Here is a 25,798-nt window from a genome sequence, read left to right as displayed (position 1 = left end):
ATTTTGCTTTGTGTGCAAAAGCCATTTGAGAACAATAATACAATGTATATTAATTGCAATTCATAAATAATTTTATTAACCAATCTATTCGAAAAATTATAAGTGTACTTAGATGAAAATACTGCACTTAAGTCACCAGATCCAACAAATCTCACATTGGTTGGGAAAAGGCTTCTAAGAGGGTTTATATATAACCTTGCTTCTTACCCTCTTTGAGTAATTAGAGCTAAAAGCTTAACACGTGAGCCGTCGTCGTTTGGCCCAATTCGTGTCTATGTTAACATGTACTGCGCTTGTTTTCTTTTGGATAAAACTTTTGTATTATTTTTCAAAAAATAAATTTGTTTCCTATCCGAAAATCTATTGTAGAAAAATCAAATTTTTTTCCGTTGCGGTATTTTACGAAACTATCTCTGCTAGTTTTACCTTTTTGCACTTACATTTTTTACTACTTTGCCCTTCAAAAAATTGTATAAATAGGTCATTTCTCTCACTTTTTCACAACACAACAAACAAGCAAACAACTGCTCCCATTCTTGCTCTCTAAAAATTTTAGTGTTTTACTAAATTACATTAGAGCAATATTTTGTCTAGGAGATTGGGTTTTAAGGTGTGGCCCCTCCAATCTTTTTTGGGAATTGAACCTAGTGTGGTTGATTCGGGTTTCTTCCAGTTTATTTTCCAGTCTTATTTCCCAATTCCTTTTAGGAAGGGCAATACCAATTTTGTTCCACCTTCTTTATTCAAATGTACAAATATAGAAGTATTGTGTTAACCTTGAAGGCAACGTCCATTACTCGACTACACTAACCAGGGCGAACTCACTTTTAAGGCAGTTGCTCTTCCACGACACAGTGATTACTTCATTATTTATTTACGCTCAATTTATTTTATCCAGTCAGTGCTAACGAGTTTGTTTTGTAGTAGTATTTTTCCAACAAATTAGAAGCAAATTTTATACTACTAGTTAAACATGACAATGATAACAAGATGGTAAGAGGTCACATGTTAAGTCACATGGATAACAACCTTTTCAACTTGTTTGTCAAAGATAAATTAGCTAAGTCCATTTAGGATACCTTGGAGAAGAAGTACGGAGCTGATGATGTTGAAATCAAGAAGTATGTTGTTGGAGAGTGGCTCAAATTCCAGATGGCTGATAACAAACCCATACTGGAACAAGTAAATGACTACGAGAAATTAGTTTCTAGCATCCTAACTAAAGGGATGAAGATGTGTGAAATCCTCCAATAAAACATCCTAATTGAGAAGTTTCCAAAGTCCTATTCTGACTGCCGTAATCTCTTAAGACATAAGAAGTGAGACATTTCTCTGGAGGAACTGATTTGCCACATGAAGATAGAGGAGGCCAACTATCTTAAAGATAAGGCTTTAGTTATTTCAAATGAATTTTCTTTAGGTCCCAAGTTTAACAAGTTTTAAAAACACTGAAAATTTAAATAAGATGGTGAAACCCCTGAACAAAAAGGTTGTCAACTTTAAGAAACTGAGAAATAATAAGAAGTCCAACAACTTGGTGAGTTTCTACGAATGTGGAATGCTATATTAGGTCATGTGAATATTTATTCTCTAAAAAAACTCATAAAAATGAATCTACTCCCTAATCTAAATGATAGTATCTTTAATAAATGTGAAATTTGTGTTAAATCTAAGCATACTGGACCTTCTTTAAAAACTCTCACTGATAGGAAGACTGAACTTTTAGAGTTTGTTCATACTGATCTAACATACTTCAAAAACACAGAAAATAAGAGTGGAAAATGCTACTATATCACATTTGTAGATAACTACTCTAGATATACAAAGGTTTATCTCCTATGATCGAAATATGAAGCTGATAAATTTTTTCTTCTTCATAAAGCAAAATTAGAAAACCAACTTGATAGGACAATAAAACGTCTTAGAGATGATAGAGGTGGTGAATATGACACTAATTTTCTTAAAGAGGTTTGTGAGAAAGACAACATTATATACGAATTTTCTACTATTTATGTCCCACAACAAAATGGCATAGTTGAAAGAAAAAACCAAACTCTAAAAGAAATGAGGAATGTTTTACTACTAAGTTCTGGTTTACCTGATAGTATGTGGGGGGGGCAGGTCGTACTTTCTACAAACCATATTCTTAATAGAGCGCCTCATAAAAAATTAGATTATACCCCATATGAATTGTGGAAAGGTTATGCCCTAAATATGCAATACTTTTAAAAAGAGCATAATCGGATCTAAAATTGTTAATGTTTTATTTGTTGGGTATGCTCTTAGTAGTGCTGCATATAGATTTATGTTTTTTCATGATCATTCCATATGTGAATCTAGAGATGTTTTCTTTGAGAATGTTTTTCCATTAAAGAAATCTAGCATAAGTATTGATATATAGTTAGGTGAACATGTTTTTTTCTAATGCACTTAATAGAGATATTCCTAATGATGATATCGAACCTAAGAGGAGTAAAAGACAAAGGACTGCCACTAGTTTTAGCACGAATTTTTTTACTTCCTTTGTAACTGAAATTAGAGCTTTAGACTTAATAAATGGTTTTATTGCTCACACATTTTTAATAGATAAGGATCCAAAAACTTATGATAAAGCCATAAAATCAATAGATACTAGTTTTTGGAGATATGCCATAAATAATGAGCTAGAGTCTATTATGTCTAATCACACTTGGTAACAAGTAGAGTTGCCCAGAGGTTTTAGACCTATTAGTAATAAATGTGTCTTTAGAAATAAACTTAGATCAGATAGGTCAATACAGAGGTATAACGCAAGACTAGTTGTAAAAAGGTTCACTCAAAAATTTGGAATAGATTATTTTGATACATACTCTTCCGTAACTAATATCTCAATCATTCATGTTTTGTTTACTTTAGCTTCCATTCACAATTTGTTTGTACATCAGATGGATGTGAAAACAATGTTCTTGAATGGTGATTTGGATGAAGAGATCTACATGGAGCAACCTCTAGGCTTTGTGGCACCTAGCATGGAAGATAAAGTTTGCAGACTAAAAAAATCTTTCTATTGTCTCAAACAACTAAAAAAATTTTTCTATTGTCTCAAACAAGCTCCAAAGCAATGGCATGAGAAATTTTAAAAGATTATTCTTATTTTTTGTTTTATCGTTCATGGTGCAAATACATGTTTATATTCTAAGATGTTTGGTTTTAATTGTGTCATCATAAGCCTGTATGTAGATGACATGTTAATTTTCATTACCAACATTGAAGTCATTAACAAAACCAAAATTTTCTTATCTACCAAGTTTGATATGATTGATGTGGGAGATGTAGATGTAATCTTCGGAGTTAAGGTTACTAAATCAGAAAAGAGATTTGCTTTAAACCAATCTCATTATATAGAAAAAATGTTAAAGAAGTTTAGTAACTTTGTTGTAATCCTTATGAAAACTCCTTTTAATTCTAGCATACAATTGATAAAAAAAAAGGAAATAGTGTTTCCCAAACAAAGTATGCTAAATTTATTGGAATTCTTATGTTCTTAATGAACTATACTCGACCTGGTATTGCTTATGCAGTCAATAGACTAAGTAGATATACCTATAATCCTAGCAATGAGCACTGGAATGCTCTAAAGCGTTTGTTTAAATACCTTAAAGGTACAATAACTTGGGAGTTGGAATTTTTCAAATACCCTACAATCCTAGAGGGATATTGTGATGCAAACTAGGTAACTGGTAATGATGAAGTTAGCTCTACAAGTGAGTATGTTTTTACTTTTGATGGAACAACTATTTCTTGAAAGTATACTAAACAGACTTGTATTGTACGCTCCACGATAGAGTCATAGTTTATAACTTTTAACTTAACTGGGTAAGAGACCGAGTGGCTTATGAATCTACTTGCAGAGATTATTTTATGGGAAAAATCGGCACCTAATATATCTCTATCATGTGACTCATAAGCCGCAATTTGCGTTGCTAAGAGCCAATCTTACAATGGTAAAAAGAAGCATATTCAAATAAGACATGAATCTGTGAAACATTTAATAAAGAATTGAGTACTTACTTTGGAGTACGTGAGGTCTAAAAGGAACCTAGCTGATCCACTAACCAAAGGGTTAAGTAGGAAAATGGTTTTTGATTCTTCGATGGGGATGTGTCTTAAGCCCAGTGGTTGAGGAATTCATGAAGAATACCCAACTTAGTTTTCTAAGTTCAATGTGGTCAAACGAAACCATGGAAATAATCATAGTGTGCATTTTACCTATCCCTATGGAAAATGATTTACATGCATAAAGTTGAGTTCTTAATGATTTACATGTATAAAGTTGAGTTCTTACTCTTAATGAATTCATATCCCAGAGTTTGGGTGATCCTATTGAGACAAACTTTATGAATTCACTGACATGTGAAGTTAAGTTTCTTACTCTTAATCAGTTAATATCCCAAAGTTTGGGTGGTCCTATTGAGACTAACTTGATGAATTCACCGAACTTAAATTAGAGAGGATGAGATTAAATAAAATTCTCTTAATGATTTCATACTCCTTATTCGGGTAGTCTATATTGGGATAGACTTGATGAAATCACCTACATAAGTGTGAAAAACTAGCCACTTTCTATGAAAGACATTGGGCAATCTTTCTGGAGCACTTATCAGTATCCCGAGGTGTATTGGCTAAAACTTGTTGATGTATCGCGAAACATCAATTGGTTCTGAGATTAGTTGTGTGTCATGAGTTAACCCCTATCATAACAAGTTCAAGATTCATTCACTTGTTAAAGAGAAGAATCACTTATTTCACTACGTACTAGTTCAAATCCACAAGATACTAGTGCTTAAGTGGCTAATTTCGTTGTTCTTCTCATGTTTTACCTTTTTTTCTCATGTTCACAAAAAAATTTCTAATTCTTTTGCACTAGTGGGGGAATGTTGGTAATGCAAAAGAAAAGGGCAATCCCACATTGGTTGGGAAAAGACTTCTAAGAGGGTTTAAATATAATCTTGCTTCTTACCCCCTTTGAGTAATTGGAGCTAAAGGGCTAATATGTGTGTGTTACTACCACCTGGCTTGGTCTGTGTTCGTGTTAACACGTCTGCCACCTACCCTGATCCGTGTCCATGTTAACACATGTTTACGACACGTACCGCGCATGTTTTCTTTTGGATAAAACTTCTGTATTATTTTTTAGAAAATATATTTGTATCCTATCCGAAAATTTGTTGCAGAAAAATCTAGTCAACAAAAATTATTTTTTTACTATTATGGTATTTTAGGATATTATCTCTACCAATTTTACCTTTTTGCCTTTGTATTTTTTACTACTTTTCCCTTCAGAAAACTATATAAATAGGAGATTATTTCTCTTACCTTTTCGCAACATAGAAAAAAATCAAACAACTTCTCTCGTTTTTGCTCTCTAAAAATTCCAATATTTTACTAAATTACATTAGAGCGATATTCTGTATAGGAGATTAGATTTTAAGTGAGACCATTTATGACCCCTCCAATATTTCCTGAAAATTGAACCTAGTGTGATTTATCCGGGTTTCTTCCAATTTATTTCTCGTTCTTATTTCCTGATTCATTTTGAGAAGAGCAATAACAATTTTGTTTCACTTTCTTTATTCGGGTGTACGAATATAGAAGTACTATGCTAACCTTAAAGGGCGACATCCATTACTTGATTACACTGATCGAGGTAAATTTGCTTTTAAGGTAGTGGTTTTTCCACGACACAATGATTACTTTATTATTTATTTACGCTCAATTTATTTTATCTAGTTAGTGCTAACGAGTTTGTTTTGCAGTATTATTTTTCCAATAAACTCAACTTAGAATTAACACTAATCATGGCATGTACCTCTAAACTCAATCTTAGGGCTTAGTTCAGTTCAAGAATCGGCTAAACTTTAGCTCTAATACCATTAAATGTAACACCTACACCCAACCTGGTCATCGAATTCGAATGTGTGATGTCATATTACGCTGCCAAAGCAACTTAAGCTATTTCATTACATAATCATAAAATTTAAATCATAATTATCATTCAAACCAACTTAATCATTAATCATACTCACACATATGCATTCATAGTGTTTAGGATTCAATTTATCATGTTACAAGTTATGCAAGGTTAAATTTAAAATTAGGACTCAAATCCAAACTCAACTATCGAATTTCAAAGTTATTTCTTAAGATAGAGGACTTCTTGTCTCGAGACAAGCCTCATTTTATTTTAGGTATTTTTGTTTCGATGTCAACATGTCTTGAGACACTAGAGGTGGTGTCTCGAGGCAAGGTTCTTTATGTCTCGAGACAAACCTCCTTTATTTCATTATTTTGCTTCGATGTTTAAATGTGTCGAAGCAAGGGGCTCTTGCCTTAAGACCCAGAGCAAGGCAAAACTAATTTAGCTTCAAAGTTTACTTATCTCGAGACAAAGGCCACTTGTCTCAAAGCTTAAATAGGATTGTCTCGAGACTACCTTGCCAAGTTTCGAGACACTAAGTATATAGATCAAAATATAAGGTAAATTTTGTTCGTATGGTCTCGAAACATGTTCATTCTATATTGAGACTCAATGGTAAAATAGCTCTAGATACACATTTTCAAGTGTCCAAACCATACTTAATGGTACCTTAAATATACCTAAAGTTTACACCAAATTAAGACCATAAATTAAACACATGTAAACACAACCAAATATCATCAAATTATAACCATCAATGCAACATCATTTAACCAACTAATTTACATAAATAATCTTATATAAACTACCATAATTATCTACTAATTAACGATTAAAATTCAACTTATAAGACCTTATATTCCAATATACCAAATATACAAAAATGACCACTTAAGCAACATGCCCAAAAACAACCTATTTACATGCCATTCCAACTCAAACACATATATACACACAAAAGATATAGCAAAATGATTCCTGAGTTGAGTTGTTAAGAATGGATGCTTTGACACTTCCAACCTATGGAAATCCTTGTTCGAGACTTGCACACGGAAATAAACAAAATCATGCACTGAGTATCAAATACTCAGTGGTCCTAATATAATTTAAATACATTTTATTAAAAATAAACTAGAGTAAATATTTACATATATTTATATATGTATAACAAGAATCAATTACATTAATATTTACTACTTTAACTCATCATATCATTTTTCCTACTTTCTTATTAATTTCACATTTCAATATCAATTCCAATGCTTATTCATTTTGGCTCTTATTATTCGATTATAGACATAAGAACAAATATTCGAATATATATATCGAGTAAGCCCACGACCCTCTGGTAATTAGGAATATTTTATTTTTTCATCCTGGGTTGCTTGACAATGATGACTTTTAATATTTGTTATATTCTACCATCACGGGTTGCTCAACAATTATGGTTTTAAGTAATTGTCTATACTATTTATTCAACCATCTCGGATTGTGCGACAATGATGGCTAGTAAATTACTATATCAATGATCCTATGATATATGCCAACTATACTCGGACTACGTCTAACATTGATTAACGAGGCCTAATCATTTTTATCACCATTATCACAAAATTCAATATAGTATCAATTTCTTGATATTATATATACATTTATGTCAAACATAGACATTCACACACATATATAAATCACAATTCAAGTATTCATACTTGAACCAACAACCATGGTATCAAAAGTCATCATTTCATAGTTTTTTTTTAGAAAGATACAATTACCTCGACATTTGTTTCGTATTCAATTATAACAACTAATTAGTCTACAAACAAGTTAAAAAAAGTGAATTATAGAAACATAAACCGCAGTAATTATTCGACGTTAGCCTTTTTCTTCCCATTCGTCTTTGACGTTTCAGCATCGTCTTTCACTACATTTGATAATATGGTTTCAAAACAATATCAGTTTCTCAATCAAATTCACATATTAATAGTGTCTAAACATGACTATATTTTATTCATTTTAGTCCCTATAATTCCTATTAACTGAAATGCTCATAACTTTCGATTTTCCCGATTGAATTTAAAATCGACTTCATAAATATGACACAGGGGCCTCCTATCATCATTATTTGTTACTAATCTTCAAAGCTTCTATCCTTTACAATTGAGTCATTAACAATACATAATTAAGCAAATCATCTAAATTTAATTCAAACTCTATTTCATACTTTTTATCATATTAGTAACCTATTTTAGCCATAAACTAACTAATTTCTAATCTCTTAACATTCAAATTCCTAAAACTCCAAACAATGCGAATTGAACCATAATTCCATTAATTCAATTATCAAACAAATGGGCATTAAGGATTTGGCATTAACAATTAAAATTTATCATTAATTCATGAAAAAACTTATCAATTGTCTTAATTATGGATCTGCAATGGTAGGAAGCTTGAAAAAATGTTCTTTCTTTTTGTTTTGATGGTTTAACCGAATAAAGAAGAAGAAGAAAAATTAGTTGTTCTTTTTCATCCCACTATCTTCCATATATAGATTTACATGATTAACATGGTGTTTAGTTTAATTAACTAATTAAATGTTTAGTAGACTTTAATATTGGTTAGTGTTAAATGATGATATGACTCTCACTTTAATATTACCATAAATTCACAACGATTTTGTGAAATTGTCATCTTAGACCTTGCTAAATTATAAATCATTTACACTCATTTCGTCACATAACAATTTACTCTTGTGCTATTTTTAATAACCGATTTATTTTATTCACATTCACTAATTCGACCCTTCAATTCCACTTTCTACACTTAATTATTCCATTATAAGTTATTTAGTAATTCGATTTATTAAATTCGCACAACATCGACTATTCCGACATTGTTGAAAACGGATCGTTATAATTTGAATCCAGATTTAATACCACCCATCATAATAATTTAGTTAAGAAATGATTTAGCACTTAATCTATACTCATTTATTTTACTTTGATACTTAAAGCTTATTTCCCTTGGTACTTAAATTATAATTTTGTTCGATTTACCTTAAAATAAGTTGTCAATAAGAGCATGACATGTCACATATTCTTCTGGATGCGGATAATTTTGAAATAAAATGAGATGAAAATAATAGTTTAAGAACCACAACATATCCCAAAAAATGTTTAAATACCAAAATAAAAAGATATAATTTAAAAGTCAAATAATAACTTAAGCCATAGTAATTATAAGGGTGATGTCACATTTGTTACCTGTACTTTCATAAAATGTACAATGTAGTACTTGCACTTTAAAAGTATTCACTGTGATACTTGAACTATTAAATGTGTTTTATTATGATACCAAGTGTTAACAACATCAAGAAATTACTAAACAGCAATAAAAATTCACTTGTAGAATTATTTTCTAAATCATCAAGTCCAAATGGATAATACAACATTATGTGAAAGCTAAAATAATAATAATAGTATTTATTTATTTTATTAGCTATATGTTTAGTTATTTTTTAATTTAATCTAAATTTTATTTAATTTTTCAAATAATATTATATTATCCATGTGAACTTAATGATTTAAAAAATTCTACGTATCGATTTTCATTGACTGATGCCACATTAAGTATTTTATGAAAGCACCTATATTATAATAAAACATATTTTAAAAGACAGGTGCCACATTAAATAATTTATAATCGAAATTTAATTATTCAAATAAATATTATTCTATTAAGAAAATAGTGAACTTGTTAAATACGTTCCCATGAGAGAGAGGTAAAAAGTCAAAGCATTAAAAGCAAGGGGAGACAAGGGTTCTTTTTTTAAATCCACGTAAAAACTAAAATAAAACAAAACAAAATCCAAAATCAAATCACCCAAAAAATAAGAAAGGGATGTCCCTCTAGAATTTCTTGACTTTAATCAGCCAAAACTCCCCCATTAGAGCCAAATCCATGGGATTTTCTTCATAATTTCATTTTATTAAAAGAAAAATTAAGATAACGTAACATATCTTACTTTATAATCTCGGTAATCGTCACCATTAAAACCAAGTTTTGTTTAGAAAATCACAAAGTGACTCCAAAGGGTCGGTGAAAGATAATGGCTCCACGCCCACCTTTTAAACCATCTTCAATTGCTCCCCTGCCTCTTCCTTCTCCTTTCACCCAATTTTCTTACCAACCAAACATGTTTGATCCTACCAAAGAACTGCCCAAATCTTATGTCAGTTTGTCGGATCACTTAACTGGAGGATTCAGTGATTGTAATGACAGTTATGATCGTGCCATGAACTACGGTCCCAAAGTGCAAAAAACTGCTCAAAACTACGCAAATTACAGCAGTTGGAACACCTTGGAAGGGAGGTTCGAAGCTGAAACATTGATGGCGGACGATGAGTCCGGAATTTCCAGTCCTCCTTTATGGAAATCCAGTCCTCAACATGAAAACAACGTTAATTACCGGTGTCTATCGCCATCGTCGAGAGCTCAAGCCATAGCTAGAGGCCAAAAGGAGCTTATGGAAATGGTTAGTAAAATGCCCGAGTCTTGTTACGAGCTTTCGTTGAAAGATCTCGTGGAACATCAGCCTGTCGTTGTTGTGGAACCGAAGCAGGAGAGTTTCGCCCAAGGGAGAGGTTCAAATTCGATCGATGAACGCAAGTACAAGAACGAGAAGCAGAACAGTCAGAAACAGCAACTTAGTAGGAGTGGGAGCTTAGTAGATAATGGAGGGTTTCTTCTAAAAATGGTGTTTCCAGTTTCGTTAGGGTCTAAGAAAAAGAAGAAGATGAAGAAGAATACGAGTAAGAAGAATGATCCTAACACGAATGGTAATTCAAAAGTTTCTCCAAAGCCGACTGTAGCAGATGCATCTGGTAAGACTGTAGATAAAGATTGGTGGAAGAAGAGATCGGGGTCGAGCGAGAGCGACAGCAGCGGATCAACTATAAAGAGTGGCAGCACCAAAAGCATCCGTAGCAGCAGCAGTGGCAGCGGCAGAAGCTACCGGAGCATCAGCACTACCAGCCGCAGGTATGTTACAACTTATTGCTCAATTCAAATGATCCTAAGTTTGCATATTAAATTTGTTAAACATTAGGGGAAGATCTAGGAATCAATAATCTCTGTATGTGTCACTGGCCTCCGTTGCTCACAGGCAGATTCCTATGTCACAAGCAGATTGTTCTTTTTTGTGCAATGCAGGCATAGGAGAAGTGGTTGCTTGGCTTTTATCTTCCCTAAAAAAACCAAAGCATTGCGGTCAAAAGAGGCCAATCCTCAGAGTTGAGCCGTTTTTTAAAATGGCGTTCAACATGTAATTATTTTTTTCAAATAATGTTAAATGTTTAGGGTTCAGTTCATACAGGAGATTTGTTACTGCAGAGAAATGCAGCTAAGACTGTATAATATTCAGAGATGCTAATTAAAGTGTTTTCTTTCTTTCCCTTTAAATTGAAGATGAATCAATGATTTTGCTTCCCCAAGATGCTGCATTTAATTATGAGGTTTGCTAGCAATGAGCACAACAACAAAAAGAAAATGATTAAAACAGCAGTACCAATGAAGTTTCATACCAAATTGGTGTCTCACACATTCTCAGATGAAAATATGATTTTTTTTGAAAATTCTCCAAATACATGAATAAAATTTATAAAAAATATATATATGACTTCAAAAAGGTATTGCTAATGGAATTTCTTGATGCAATTGTGGCTTATGCATATTCGAACTTCAATATATAAACACATGAAGCTTTGGCCAATAATCTAAAAGAGTAAGTGATTCAAGCTGAATGTTGAACCTTTGGGCAATAAGCATTAACATCCATTTACATTCTCAACCAAGAAGTTATATATAATAGTTTTTACAGTTTCGTAAAGCACAATTTATGGTCTTTTTCTTTGTGTGATGACCGTAACACATTGATAAAATCATCTACCAAAGACCAAATAGCTAGTTCCCATGACCATGGAGCTTGATCACCAATATTATGGTCGTTTGCTTCAATCTTGTACAACCCGCAACTCCATTCTCCTAGGAAAACAGCTCCACCTCTTTTTCCTCAAAAAGGGTATCCTCGGTTCCACTCTTACAGTAGGAAATCGCCTCCTCCAAATGTATGCGCGGTGCGGTACAATGGCTGAGACTTGGAAACTGTTTGATGAAATGCCGCAGAGAAATTGTTTTTCTTGGAATACACTAATTGAAGGGTACATGAAATCTGGAAATAAAGAGAAGTCATTGGAGTTGTTCCAGTTGATGCCGCATAAAAATGATTTCTCCTGGAACTTAGTCATTTCCGGGTTTGCCAAAGCGGGCGAGTTAGAAGTTGCAGGGGCTTTGTTTGATGACATGCCTAAGAAAAATGGGTTTGCTTGCTATTCGATGATTCATGGTTACGCTCGGAATGGGGAAGCAAAAAAGGCTATTGAGCTGTTTAAAGAATCGGGATCTTTGGGTGATGCATTTGTGTTGGCAACTGTTATTGGGGCATGCGTTGATTTGGGAGCTATAGAATATGGGAAGCAGATTCATGCACATATGGTGGTTGCGGGAATAGAGCTTGATCCAGTGTTGTGCAGTTCTCTGATAAACTTATATGGGAAATGTGGTGACTTGGATGGTGCAAGTCGTGTTTTGAATTTGATGACAGAACCGGATGATTTTTCTTTGTCTGCATTAATTTCTGGTTATGCAACCTGTGGCAGAATGACTGATGCAAGAAGAATATTTGATAGAAAAAGTGATCCATCTGTTGTTTTATGGAATTCTTTGATCTCAGGACATGTTTTGAACAATGAGGAAATTAAAGCATTAGCTCTTTTTAATAAGATGCGGGAAAAAGGGGTTCGGGAAGACTTTTCTTCGATTGCAGTTATTCTGAGGGCCTGCAGTAGTTTATACATTTTGGAACATGTCAAACAGATGCATGGTCATGCTCATAAAGTTGGTGCGGTCTCTGATGTTATCGTAGCCAGCACTCTGATTGATTCTTACTCCAAGTTTGGAAAGCCTAATGATGCTTGCAAGTTGTTTAGTGAGCTTGAAGCCTATGATACAATCTTGCTTAACTGTATGATCACTGTGTATTCCAGCTGTGGAAGAATTGAAGATGCAAAGCAGATTTTCATGACAATGCCAAATAAAAGCCTGATATCATGGAATTCAATGATAGTAGGTCTGAGTCAAAATGGTTGTCCAGTTGAGGCATTAGATCTATTCTTCAAGATGAATAAATTAAACCTGAGAATCGACAAGTTTACTTTGGCTAGTGCCATCAGTGCCTGTGCTAGCATCTCCAGTATTGAACTTGGTGATCAAGTATTTGCTAAAGCTACTCACATTGGACTTGAATCTGATCAAATAATATCTACCTCCCTTGTTGATTTCTACTGCAAATGTGGTTTAGTTGAATATGGGCGAAAAATATTTGACACAATGACAAAATCAGATGAAATCTCTTGGAATTCCATGCTGATGGGTTATGCTACTAATGGTCATGGGTTTGAAGCATTGTTGTTGTTCAATGAAATGATAAATGCTGGTGTAGCGCCAACTGACGTAACATTTATAGCAGTCCTGTCTGCCTGTGATCATTGTGGACTTCTAGAGGAGGGACGAAAGTGGTTTAACTCAATGAAAAGGGACTATCATTATGATCCGGGGATAGAGCACTACTCTTGCATGGTTGATCTTTTTGCCCGTGTTGGTTGCCTTGAGGAAGCAATGGATCTCATAGGGGAAATGCCTTTTAAGGCGGATGCAAGTTTGTGGTTATCTGTTTTGAGAGGCTGTGTTGCGCATGGAGACAAAACTCTTGGAAAGGAGGTGGCAGAGCGGATTATCGAGCTCGATCCTGGAAACTCCAGTGCTTACGTACAGTTATCAAGCTTATTTGCAACCTCTGGTGAATGGGAAACGTCAGCTATTGTTAGAAAGATAATGAGAGAAAAGCAAATTCAGAAGAATCCTGGTTTCAGTTGGGCTGACAGTTGAACAAGCACCTTCGTAGTGGCAACTGGCAAAGGTTGTGTCGGGCTAGCTTCTTATACTTGCTTCACTCATCAAGTTCCAGGGAGAGATAAAAGGTTTTTCTGTGACATTGTACTTGACTTGCTTGTAGGTATGTGTTCTGACAGGTTACTTAAGCTTTGATTGTAATTGCTTTGATTTTTATCTCATTGCAATGAGCTGGTTTATCACTTTGGTTTCACTGCAGAATGCTGCATCCCTCGTCCAGATAATCTCTAGTCCTCCATGATATACAATTGGATTAAAGAAAGCTCTTTTTGGGAATCCATTTTTCCTCTAAGTGAAGATAAAAAAAGAAAGTAATGAAGATATCTGAGTGTTAACTTCACAGATGCAGATTTTAACATGATTTGTCACCAATGGTGCCTGTTAGAATAGAGTTTCAGAGGTTAGTTCCCTTCATCTCTGCCTGGATGACCAAACTAAAACTCTTGGTTCATTTTGTTCCAGAACAGAGATTGGGCCAAGCTACTAGTTTGGACTGAATTGGCTGTCCTGCAGCAAGGTGGCTACAAACCCTAATCTACCTCTATAGAAGTTGAGATTTAGTCCTTATACTTTAAAAGTTAAAAATTCAATTCTCCTACTTTTTCAATTTAAAAATTCTAGTCCAATCATTATTACGGTTGGTAGTTTCTGTTAAAATTTGTCAACTTAAAATGTTTATTTTCCATTAATCATAAGATAAGTCACACAAGAGCAGCTTAATCAACATCTCAAATTGACAAATTTTGATAAAAATGCTTACTAATTTAATAATTGGACATAGATTTTAAATCAAAATACTTTGAGGACTTAATTTCTAACTTTTTAAGTATAGGGACTAGCAACATATTTTAACTAAAAAAAACATGTGGCATTATAAAGAATTCATAATAAGAATATTAAAATTTTCGGGGAAAAAATAAAAATAAAATAAAAATAACAGTAACATTTATCAGTTTCTCAGCTTCTTTTGTAACACTTCGAAGCTTGCTTCGTATAAAGAAACATTTGCTCCATGCATGCGCCCTTTCCTAAAACCAATTTATTGGTCTCAGAAACCCACACTTTCACATTACAACAACCTTATAAACCATTGTTTATCCTTAAACTCCATTAAGTTTGCCCAAACTATCCATGCTCAGTTGATTAAATTCGGATTCAGTGGCACAACTTTTCTGGGTAATCGCTTTGTGGACCTTTATCTCAAATTTGGCTCTTTTCATGATGTTTCCAAAGTGTTTGAGGAGATAAACGACAAAAATATCATATCTTGGAACATTTGGTTGAATGGGTTGTTAAAGTTTGGTCATTTTAAGAAAGCATGTTCATTGTTTGACGAAATGCCCGAGAAAGATGTTGTTAGTTGGAACTCGATGATTTCGGGTTGTGGGTTGTTGGGATTTTGGGATCATGGATTGGAAGTGTTTAAGCAAATGCAGAACTTTGGTGTTAGACCAAGTAAGTTCACGTTTTCAATTCTGACAACATTAGTGTCTTGTGCTAGACAAGGGAAGGAAATTCATTGTAACATGATTACGAGTGGTGTTTGTTTGTCCAATTTAGTGATCGGCAATTCGTTGATTGATATGTATGGTAAGCTTGGATTGGTACAGTATGCTTTTGGTGTGTTGTTAAGTATGGAAGAGGTGGATGTTGTGTCTTGGAATTCATTAATTTCGGGTTGTTGTAAGTCAGGTCATGAAGACTTGGCATTGGAACAGTTTGATCAAATGAGAGCGTCTGGTTATTCCCCAGATGAATATACATTGTCCAATGCGATTGCTGTTTGTACTAATTTGAGAAATTTGGATAAGGGTAACCAAATATTTGCTCTATGTATCAAGATGGGGTTCATCTCGAATCCCATTGTTTCGAGTGCCATTATTGACCTTTTCTCGAAATGCAATGTATTGAAGGACTCGGTTAAGCATTTTGAAGAAGTGCAACGTTGGGATTCTCTGGTTTGCAATTCTATGATCTCAGGCTATGCTAGGCATGGCTTACAGGATGATGTTTTCTTACTTTTTTTGCTTGCTTTTAGGGAGGATTGTAGGCCTACTGAGTTCACTCTAAGTAGTATTCTAAGCTGTATAAATTTTCTTTCAGTTGAGCAAGGACCTCAAATCCATTCTTTGGTGGTAAAATCCGGTTTTTCGTCGGAATTAATTGTCGCCACTTCACTTGTTGATATGTATACTAATATTGGATTAATTGACTCAGCAATGCAGGTTTTCTCTGAAATGCATGTAAAAGATATAATATCTTGGAATACTTTAATTATTGGTTTGGCTCACAACGGCAGAGCTGTTGAGACATTGGAACTATTTAAAGAACTACTCAGAGAAGGTCTGGCACGGGATCGAATAACACTTTCTGGAATTCTATTGGCTTGCAGGTGTGGCGGTTTTGTTGATGTAGGAATGAGTATCTTTTCTTCAATGGAGGAAGAATTCGGAGTTACACCTCGTGATGAGCACTATGCATGTGTAATTGATATGCTCTGCCATGCTGGTAAATTCAAAGAAGCATTTGATACTTTAGAAACAATGCCTTTTGAACCTAGCTTTTTAGTTTGGAAATCACTAGCACTTTCTACTACGACTTACACCAACCTGAACATCACCGAAACAATAGCCAAGAAGATGATAGAACAGAAACCACAGTCATCTTTACCCTATTCGGTGTTGAATCGTGCATACGAGATGAGTGGTAAATGGGAAGGTATAATTCGAGTGAAGAAGGCCATGAAGCAGAGGTTGAAGAAAACCGTCGGATGCAGTTGGATTGGAACAAAAAACCATGTATTCATGTTCGAAGCAGATCGGTTACAGCACGAGGGAGGAAAAGACATATATTTAATATTGGAACTATTAACTTGGGAATTGGAAGAAAATAGCAGTATTCATGTAGAGCTTGAGATAGAGGGTGCTGAGGGGTAAATTGGATAACCGAAGGCTGTCTCTATTGTTCTTCAATTTACAGGTTAAAGAAGCACCCTTTGTATGATTATGGTTGTTTCATGCTTTTAACCCATTGAAGGATTTGTATATGTTTTTGCTTTGAACTTTTGATACAAGGTGATGAATAGCTATTATACAAGGAATAATCATACCATCTAATTGTTTAGTTCATAGGATGTGCGATGATGTGTTTCTTTTGAGCCTGTGTTGGCCATTTAGATGATGAGTTGCTGTCAGAAGATTAAAACATATTTGTCTTAATAAGGTGGTGAAAATCAAGTTTTTGTTTTGAAGAGCCAAGAGTGTAGAATCTAGAATGGCAGGTGGATGATGATGAACCGTTGGTTTTGGGGGATGGAAAATGATATGAATGAGATGACTGTTCAACTTCAATTCAGCTTGAAAACCCCAACAATGGCGGAGCCCATTTGGATTCCCTTTCTATCTCCTTCATGTTTGATTCACTTCTTGCATTTGGATTCTCTTTCTTTTAGTATTCCCATGATGGTGCCTTTATCTTGGAAACAAATTGCTAAACAACTCTCTTTTCATCCATGTCTATATTTAAAGGATTTGATTAGTTATCAATTGATTTGTTTACATTTAATGATCAATAATCCCAATGCTAAAAATGGGTCTAGCCAAAAACAATCCAATGTTTTAATGAATCTGTTTGCAAGCTCTGAAAAAGAATTATTAAAATGATGACATAAAAATAATGAGAACTCAGTCATATTATGAAAATTAAGTTGGTATATGGAATTCTCTCATTTATTTGAGTCTTGAATTTGTTAGTTGATGTGTGTGCCTCGTAAAGCAATCAGGTCGGCTGCCGGTACGGCGGTGGGGAAAGTTAAGCCAATTTTCATTCCAAGATCGTCATTACCTAATCTAAGCTGTGTGACAATATAGAAGCTTAGGTACTGTAGCCCATAGTAGTTTAGAATTGATTGAACCAAGATAAGTATAGTTAATTAGAACCAACTTGATTGAATGTGTTGATTAAATAGGTTAAAATCAACTTATGATATCCCATAATCCTTGAAGTTAGAGGTGTTATTTTTTTTTCTTCAAACTTGAAATCCTGTGTGCTGTTTTAATAATTAAAGTAAAACTAAACTTGTTAGCATTCAGTATGAATTAAAATAGTCATAGATTGCTACTAATCATGTGTAGCTGTAAAGAAATATTGGGACAATGAAAGGAGGAATGTAAGGATTTGTTTGGCCAAAATCTATAAATTGAAATTACCCCTTCCACAAACATAACCCCAAATTGTGTTGAGACTATAACTAGTTAATTAATTATGCAATAACAAAGGACCAAAAAGAGTTAATTAGGTAACCTTCTCTATCAATGACAACTATCACACTAGTCCCCCAAACAACTAGCTACCTTATTAATTGTGAGTTAATTCAGAAAAATGGAAAATCCCTTGTAATTTTGTATAAATATAAACGTGTTAAACTAAATTTACATGATCACCTTTAATCAGTCATCATATATTTAATTTACTTGTATTTAAACATGTGGTGTTGGTATTGTATTTTTATGGAGGTCTACATTACACAAAATTTTGCTTTCACTCATTTCTGAATTTATCCATCTCTCTCTAACCACCATTCTTCTTTCAGATTAGCCCTTAAACATATAAAATTAATACAGAAAATAAAGAAAAAGAAGAGCTTGTTGGAATTAGTATGGCGAGCTGGGGAAGAAGATCAAGTGGCATGGTTCATCATATCAAGGCACTTTCAAAGGTGGAACTGAGGGGCAAAGCAGGTGCAATGAAAGGAGGGTGGTGGAGATATCCCGTACAACCTGGAGTTGCTTCAGCTTTAGTCCCACGCTCATGGCCATGCGTTAATACTATGGCTTCCCTTTTCTTGGTTCAGCGTTTCAAATCCTCCCTACCTCAAAAACAAGTCGAAGACGACGACGGTGATCAGGTACCTACTTACTATTTTTATTTTTATGCCCAAACTCATACTTTTATTAATCCCAACAAGAGAACTACCAAAGTCATTCAACAAACCATTAAATTTTCAACACATCCTTAACTGTCTCATCCATTCATTAGATTTTCCGAATATGATTTTATAATGTATAGAATTGATTTTTTGGTTGGAGAATTAACCAATGTAATTTTATTGTTACGTATGATTAATAAATATATTTAACTCAACTCAATTTTATTTTTTTATTTTTTTGGTTGGAGAATTATACTTTGTCCCTCAAAATGATAAAATTTTGATTTAATCCTTTAAAATTATAAAGATATAGGCTATTCAAATGGTGAAATTATATTTTACTGTCTTAAAATTAAAAGTTAATCTCGGCTCCCTAAAAACATTTCTACCTTAAGCCAGGTGTAACATTTTAAAATAAAAGAAACACTCATCGATAGCAATATAACTAAAAAATAATGGTGTAATGAACCGAATTTAACAAAATAATCTTATTAGTGTTAACAATTGGACCTAAATATTTAGTAAAGAGACTAAAATATTAGAAATAAAAGTACAACTAAATTTTAAATTTACAAAGAATACAATGACTTATAACATGTTTTAATCTTAATTTTTATAATGTAATTTATACATTAAAATTTAAATACATAACATTAGATAATAGACATTAAAATATAAAATTAATAAAGAATAGATAAAATAATATAATTTTTAAGTTTTTCTAAAATTTGCATTATACTTTCAGCTACGTCAACTACCTCTACTTATATCCTTTTCAAGGATAATGATGACAAAATGTTGTTGTTAAAATCGACTCGTTCTTGATATTTTTGGATCCTAGGTAAAATAATAAATCAGACCCTTTTAAAAATTTATGAAATGTAATATAATAAAATAAAATGATATACTAGTAATTTCATTAAAATAATACATTTTATGACATTAAGCAAATAATATGTTTTCTAACAAAAAAAACATTTTCATTCAATCTACTCTTATGTCATCAACTACAAAAACACAAAAATCATAAAATGGGTTCTCGAGCATTTTGAGATGCAAAATCATTAATGATAACATCAACATCAATGTTTTCCAAAAATCATTCTCTATTTTTATTTTAAAATTAGTTACTACTAATAAAAGGACAAAATTCAAAATTACGCACAATTTTGGTCTAATGTGTAATGTTATACATGACAATTAATTGAGTATCTTTTTATTTTAAAATATCATATAAGTGAACTTATTACAAAAATTGGACGGAGTTAACAATTGAACCTAAATTTTAAAACATGAATATACAAAAGTATAAGGATTCAAATATACAAAAAAAAACCAATTATAAGTGGATATGGCGTGATGCTTATCACAATAAATCATAATTTTTATTTTAATGCATCAAAAAAATATTTTTTATATTCAAGTAAGAAAAAATATCTATTCATACTATTATTATTTAAGAATTTTACTTAACTATATGATGAATTAATCCAACCTCAATTTAATTGTGAATTTATTAAAAAAGATAATTATTTTATATATTGCTACTGGAGTAAAAAATTCTGTCTAGATTGATGTCGTTTGTTTTTAGAGTATAATAAAATAATAATTAAAAAGATATTTGGCATTAGTTTAGATCTACTTGAGTTTTTACACCATTAATATTGGCCAGGATAATTATCCTACTAAAATCTATTATTTATACCAAAGAACAAATAATATTTAAGAATCTTTTTATCTAAAATAAATATTATTTTAAAGATATTTTTATCTTTTGAGTATTTTTTTATTAATGAAATAAACATTTTTGGACCCTTTTTATTTTTGAGCGCTAAGCGGTTACACCTCAAAACAACCCTCAGAGTTGGCCCTACATTATATATATATATATATATATATATATATATATATATATATATATATATATATTAAAAGTTGAATTTGATGCTAACTTAATTTTTAGAATTCCTTCGTCTATACCTATAACTTTATATAAAATTTTTATTAAATTTGGTATGAATTTGATGTCATGATTCAATTGAGTAAATCAAATCAAAACTTAATTTTAAAAAAAAAATCTAAAACAATCCCATTTAGTAAAACCATTCAATTAGAAAAACTTCTTTATTTTTTTCCAAAATAAAATTATTTATTTTTAAAATTATTATTTAAAAATATTTTAGTGAAATAAAATAACTGTAAGATATACAAACTTTTGTTTCCTGTTTAGTGGATGAAAAGTAATTAACTAATACTAGAAATTATATCTCACGTGTATATGAAAACCATACATTTAGAATATAGATTTGTGTTTCAAAATAAGATATAATAAATAATAAAATATATTATTTGAAGAAATCAATCAATAATAACCACGTATGGAATATGTAGCATATTAAAATGGAAAAAATTCGATTAAATTGTTTATCTTCTGTTGTCATCAATCTTGAGCCGATAGAGTCAACTTGTGACACCAACACAGTCAAATACATTATTAATATGACTCGTGACACCAACTCAGTCAATTAAATGTATAGATACACAATTGATGGAGGTAATAAAGTGTGCATAATAAAATTAAAATGTATAAAAAATATCAAAATAAAACTTTAATTGAGTGATAAATTAAATTTTAATTAATACAATTGATGATGTGGGTTCAAATCCCAACATATGTAAATTTTTATTAATTTTTTAAAATAAAAAACATTCTCGAATTATTTTAAAAAAATATTTTTATAATTTTTTAACCGAATTGGTATCCAATTGACTTAATCAAGAGATTAAATAATAATATATATATAGAATTTTAGATACACCAAAAGGAAGGGGTAGTGTATGGTAGCGTGTCCACACTAATACATCAGTCAGAAAAAATGAACCAGATTGGAGCTAGAAACAGCAGGTATGGCCAAATTAGTAGCTGCCCTATACCATAGGCTAAAAATGGACCATACTGCATAATAACGGATCCAAGCCATGTCACTTTTTGGAATTTTTCGTATTAAAACCAACTTCATCCCTTCTTGATTCGCAATTATTCCGTTTGGAGGCATTATTACTTCCACCACGCAAGAGAATTTCTTTTCTGGGACATTTTCCTCTCTACATATAGGAACAAAACCCTCCTTGTGAGCCCACCCTAGTTTAGGATTAGGATTAAAATTAGGTGCTGCATCTGCATGCAGACCTACCCTACAGTCGCAGCCTTCTCAACATGCGAACTATATCCATCCGTCTCGACTTGAGTATTGGTTGAAGTGAGTTTATCTATATCCAAGACCAGAGTTTGATATGTAGATTTAGTAATACTGTGTGGCAGTGAAGTGTCAGGGCCGAAAAATTGAAGTTTTCATAAAAAGGTTTTGATAAATCAATTACGATGAGCGGGAAGAAGAGGTGAGGAGAGCATTATGTTGATTTTTGGAGTTGATCGGATGCGGTCAAGCAGTGCTCATTAATAGTGACGATTGATGTTGAAACTATAGATAACCATTACATTTTGGATTTGGATAATTTATGGTTTTGGTAATTTTTAATGCAGAGAGGAGAGAGACCAAGGTTTTACTAGAAAATGGGGGAGAAACCAAGAAAAGTATATGTTTTTATATAAATCCATGTGATTGAGAATGCCATATCATCAATATAAATTTATATAATTTAGATTAGATTTGGTGACGCATCATTTATTTGATCAGCTCAAAAGTCATTCAAAATTTATAAGGTATAAAAAACATTTTAAAAAACAAACTTTTTAAAATATGAGTCAAACTTAAGTTTAATTATTCAAAGTCCGATCTGAGCTTGGTCTTGTCCGCTTTCAAGTTTATGATATATATATATATTTTGTTTTATATATTATGTAATTTATATCATAAGAAAATTAAATATACTATACTATAATGTAAATATTAAAAATATGTTAAGTTGTGTATATTTAGTTTAATAAAAGAAAAATATATATCATTACTATATATGTTAAAATAAAAATAATATAAGAAAGCTTAAATATGTTTGAATAAACCATTTTTAATATGAACAAATTTTGACAAAATTTAATATACTTATTTTGGACCAACCACTTAGGCAACTATAAATAGCATTAATACATTGCCTATGATAAACACAAACCTAGTTCAACTTGACCTATAAACAGTTTTAATCTAGATTTATAAATGTAAAGTTGCACGTATACTAAAATTACCAAGACCTTAATAAATTACGGTTTTTTATAAAAATATATGAAATAATACATTTAAAAAGAAATTTAGTTTTTCGATAATTGTTTCAATCCAAATAAGATGCTAGTTAATTAAAAAAAAAATTATACACTCCATGAATTGCAAAAGTTTGGTAATGCCTTACACACTGAGGCAAATCCTTACCGGGGACTCGCCCCCAAAATTTTGAAAAATATTGATTTTTCTTTTTTTGGAAATTTTAAAATTTTTTTAACTATGCCTCAAAAATTTTTCATTTTTTATTATATTTTTTCATTTTTTTAAAATTTTAATTAAACTCTCTTAAAATTTTAGAAAAATTTCATTAATCTCAAAAAATTTTAATCAAGCCCCTAATTTTTTTCAAAAAAATTCTAATTAGACTCCTAAAACTTTTTAAAATTTCAGTAAGCCTTCCAAAATTTAATCCCAAAATTCGACAGTGCATGATTATTGAATTATTGTTTAAGAGTTTTTTTTATTTACTTTAAACAATTCTTATTATCTTAAACTTGGGCAGGATTTAGATTTTCCAGGAGGAAAAGTTGCATATACTTCAGAAATGAAATTCATTTCAGGGTCTTATGATAAAAGAATACCTTGCTATCGAGTTCTTGGTGATGATGGAGAGCTAATCAAAGATGGTAGTGATTTTGAAAAGGTAGACCCAATTAACACGATATGTTTAGTACACTTACTATAATTGCGTTCAAGATTTCTGACAAATTCAATATTTATGAAATTGATGTGAAAATGAAATGGATAGGTTAACAAAGAATTGGCAGTGAAAATGTACAGTGACATGGTTTGTCTGCAAATTATGGATACTTTCATGTATGAAGCACAAAGGCAAGGGCGAATATCGTTCTATATGACATCATTTGGTGAAGAAGCGGCTACCATATCATCCGCTGCTGCACTTACCAAAGATGATATTATCTTGCCTCAGTATCGGGAACCAGGAGCTCTTCTGTGGCGTGGTTTCACATTGCAAGAATTTGTCAACCAATGCTTTGGGAACAAGGATGATGGTGGGAAAGGTAGGCAGATGCCGGTTCATTACGGTTCAAGCAAGCACAACTTCGTCACTGTTTCATCCCCGATTGCGTAAGATTGCTCGGTTTTCGAACTACGAATCGATACAATGAAATTTCCACCATTGGTTTTCATGTCTGAGTGTTTGGTTGGATTTGTGGTTGACAGAACTCAGCTTCCTCAAGCTGCAGGCATGGCATACTCTCTTAAGATGGATAAGAAAGACGCTTGCGTTGTCGCCTTTATCGGTGATGGCGGTACCAGCGAGGTTTTAAGGCTTGATCCTTATGTTGTTTTTTATCATTTTCTCACAATTGTTATTAATTATGGACTGCGCCCTTTTTTCTTCAGGGAGATTTTCATGCTGGTTTGAACTTTGCAGCAGTGATGGAAGCCCCGGTTATTTTTGTTTGTCGCAACAATGGCTGGGCCATTAGTACACCAACATCAGATCAATTTCGAAGTATGTTTTCATCAATTGTTTTCGCATAAACATTACTTGAACCGTAGACTTGACAAAACGAAATCGGTCCTGTTTTGGCAGGCGACGGTGTTGTTGTTAAGGGCCAAGCTTATGGAATCCCAAGCATTCGAGTCGACGGTACTGATGCACTTGCTGTTTATCGCGCCATTCGTGCGGCTCGTAGTATGGCTATAAATGAGCAACGACCGGTCCTAGTTGAGGTAACTTCATATCTGGTTAAATGAATGTCCGTCAATGTACCAAATAATAAATTTTTAATAAATGTCGCAGTCTCTTGCATATAGAGTTGGACACCATTCCACATCCGACGATTCGACCAAATATCGTTCTCTCAATGAAATCGAGCACTGGAAAACGGATCGAGACCCGGTAAATAAATTTAGAAAATGGGTTGAACTCAATGGTTGGTGGAGTGAAAGAGATGAAGCTGATCTCCGAAGTAGCATAAAGAAACAGGCAAGTATATATATATATGTTGAGAAGAAAATCGTGTATGCAAATGTAAATAATTTGAGCAATTTTTTCAATGCAGCTATTGAAAGCGATTCAAGTGGCGGAGGGAACGGAGAAACCACCGCTTACGGAGTTGTTCACGGATGTTTACGATCTTCCTCCATCTAACCTTGTCGAGCAAGAGAAACTACTCAGACAAACTGTCAATAAATATCCACACGATTTCCCCTCTGATGTTTCTCTCCACTAGATTAATGAAAACGTTAGCTGTTTAGACTCATAACATAACTATCTACCCTGTTTAGAATTAAAATAAAGAAAATATGAATACTGGATTATTATTTTCTTAAGGATTTATATTTTTCTTACTTTATTGTCTTTTAATTTGTATTAGTAGATTAGGGTGAGTTTGCATGGGCGGTGCGTTTACCTGCGGTTAGTGTAAAAACAGCCGTGGCGGTGAGATTAGATACTGTAACAATATTGTAGCGTGAGACAAAAAAGTAGGCTAAACACATTGCACTCAATCGCCCATCCAAACCCACCCTTAGTTAGTTAGTCAAGTATTTGAAACAGGCATTATGAGTTTGATCTTCAAAATAATATTTTTTTAATGATATTGTGTATTTATAATGATAGAGGTTGTAAAAAAAATTCAAGAGTAGCGCAGTGGAAGCATAGTGGTTGAATAATGG

General features: G+C 32.6%; 4 protein-coding genes across 5 annotated transcripts; all 4 read left to right on the top strand.

Annotated features, from left to right (window-relative positions):
• The first annotated feature begins 9,978 nt into the window (after nt 1–9,978).
• LOC105797115 (uncharacterized) lies at nt 9,979–11,448 on the top strand. 2 transcript variants are annotated; one of them, XM_052628102.1, is made up of 2 exons: nt 9,979–10,996; nt 11,144–11,448. In XM_052628102.1, the coding sequence occupies exons 1-2, from the start codon at nt 10,065–10,067 to the stop codon at nt 11,250–11,252; spliced, it is 1,041 nt and encodes a 346-aa protein (XP_052484062.1). In that variant the 5' UTR covers nt 9,979–10,064; the 3' UTR covers nt 11,253–11,448. The 2 variants fall into 2 exon arrangements, with proteins under 2 accessions (XP_052484062.1, XP_012482506.2); XM_012627052.2 differs by having other exon boundaries at nt 9,993–10,996; nt 11,168–11,448.
• Nucleotides 11,449–11,658: 210 nt separating this feature from the next.
• Nucleotides 11,659–14,764, top strand: LOC105797111 (putative pentatricopeptide repeat-containing protein At1g77010, mitochondrial). The gene is made up of 2 exons (XM_012627048.2): nt 11,659–14,087; nt 14,184–14,764. The coding sequence occupies exon 1, from the start codon at nt 11,927–11,929 to the stop codon at nt 13,958–13,960; it is 2,034 nt and encodes a 677-aa protein (XP_012482502.1). The 5' UTR covers nt 11,659–11,926; the 3' UTR covers nt 13,961–14,087; nt 14,184–14,764.
• A 143-nt stretch (nt 14,765–14,907) lies between these two features.
• On the top strand, nt 14,908–17,188 carry LOC105797112 (pentatricopeptide repeat-containing protein At1g43980, mitochondrial). The gene has a single exon (XM_012627050.2). The coding sequence runs from the start codon at nt 15,001–15,003 to the stop codon at nt 16,918–16,920; it is 1,920 nt and encodes a 639-aa protein (XP_012482504.1). The 5' UTR covers nt 14,908–15,000; the 3' UTR covers nt 16,921–17,188.
• A 1,283-nt stretch (nt 17,189–18,471) lies between these two features.
• LOC105797113 (2-oxoisovalerate dehydrogenase subunit alpha 1, mitochondrial) lies at nt 18,472–25,471 on the top strand. The gene is made up of 8 exons (XM_012627051.2): nt 18,472–18,890; nt 23,652–23,792; nt 23,898–24,238; nt 24,335–24,434; nt 24,518–24,629; nt 24,711–24,850; nt 24,921–25,106; nt 25,183–25,471. Exons 1-8 carry the CDS (start codon nt 18,642–18,644, stop codon nt 25,351–25,353), a joined length of 1,440 nt encoding a protein of 479 aa, XP_012482505.1. The 5' UTR covers nt 18,472–18,641; the 3' UTR covers nt 25,354–25,471.
• Nucleotides 25,472–25,798: the final 327 nt, after the last annotated feature.

The sequence above is a fragment of the Gossypium raimondii genome, chromosome 3 (genome assembly GCF_025698545.1).
Source record: "Gossypium raimondii isolate GPD5lz chromosome 3, ASM2569854v1, whole genome shotgun sequence".
NCBI classification, from domain to species: domain Eukaryota; kingdom Viridiplantae; phylum Streptophyta; class Magnoliopsida; order Malvales; family Malvaceae; genus Gossypium; species Gossypium raimondii.
The sequence above is the reverse complement of the archived record's forward strand: the minus strand, read 5'-3'. Positions and strand labels throughout refer to the sequence as shown.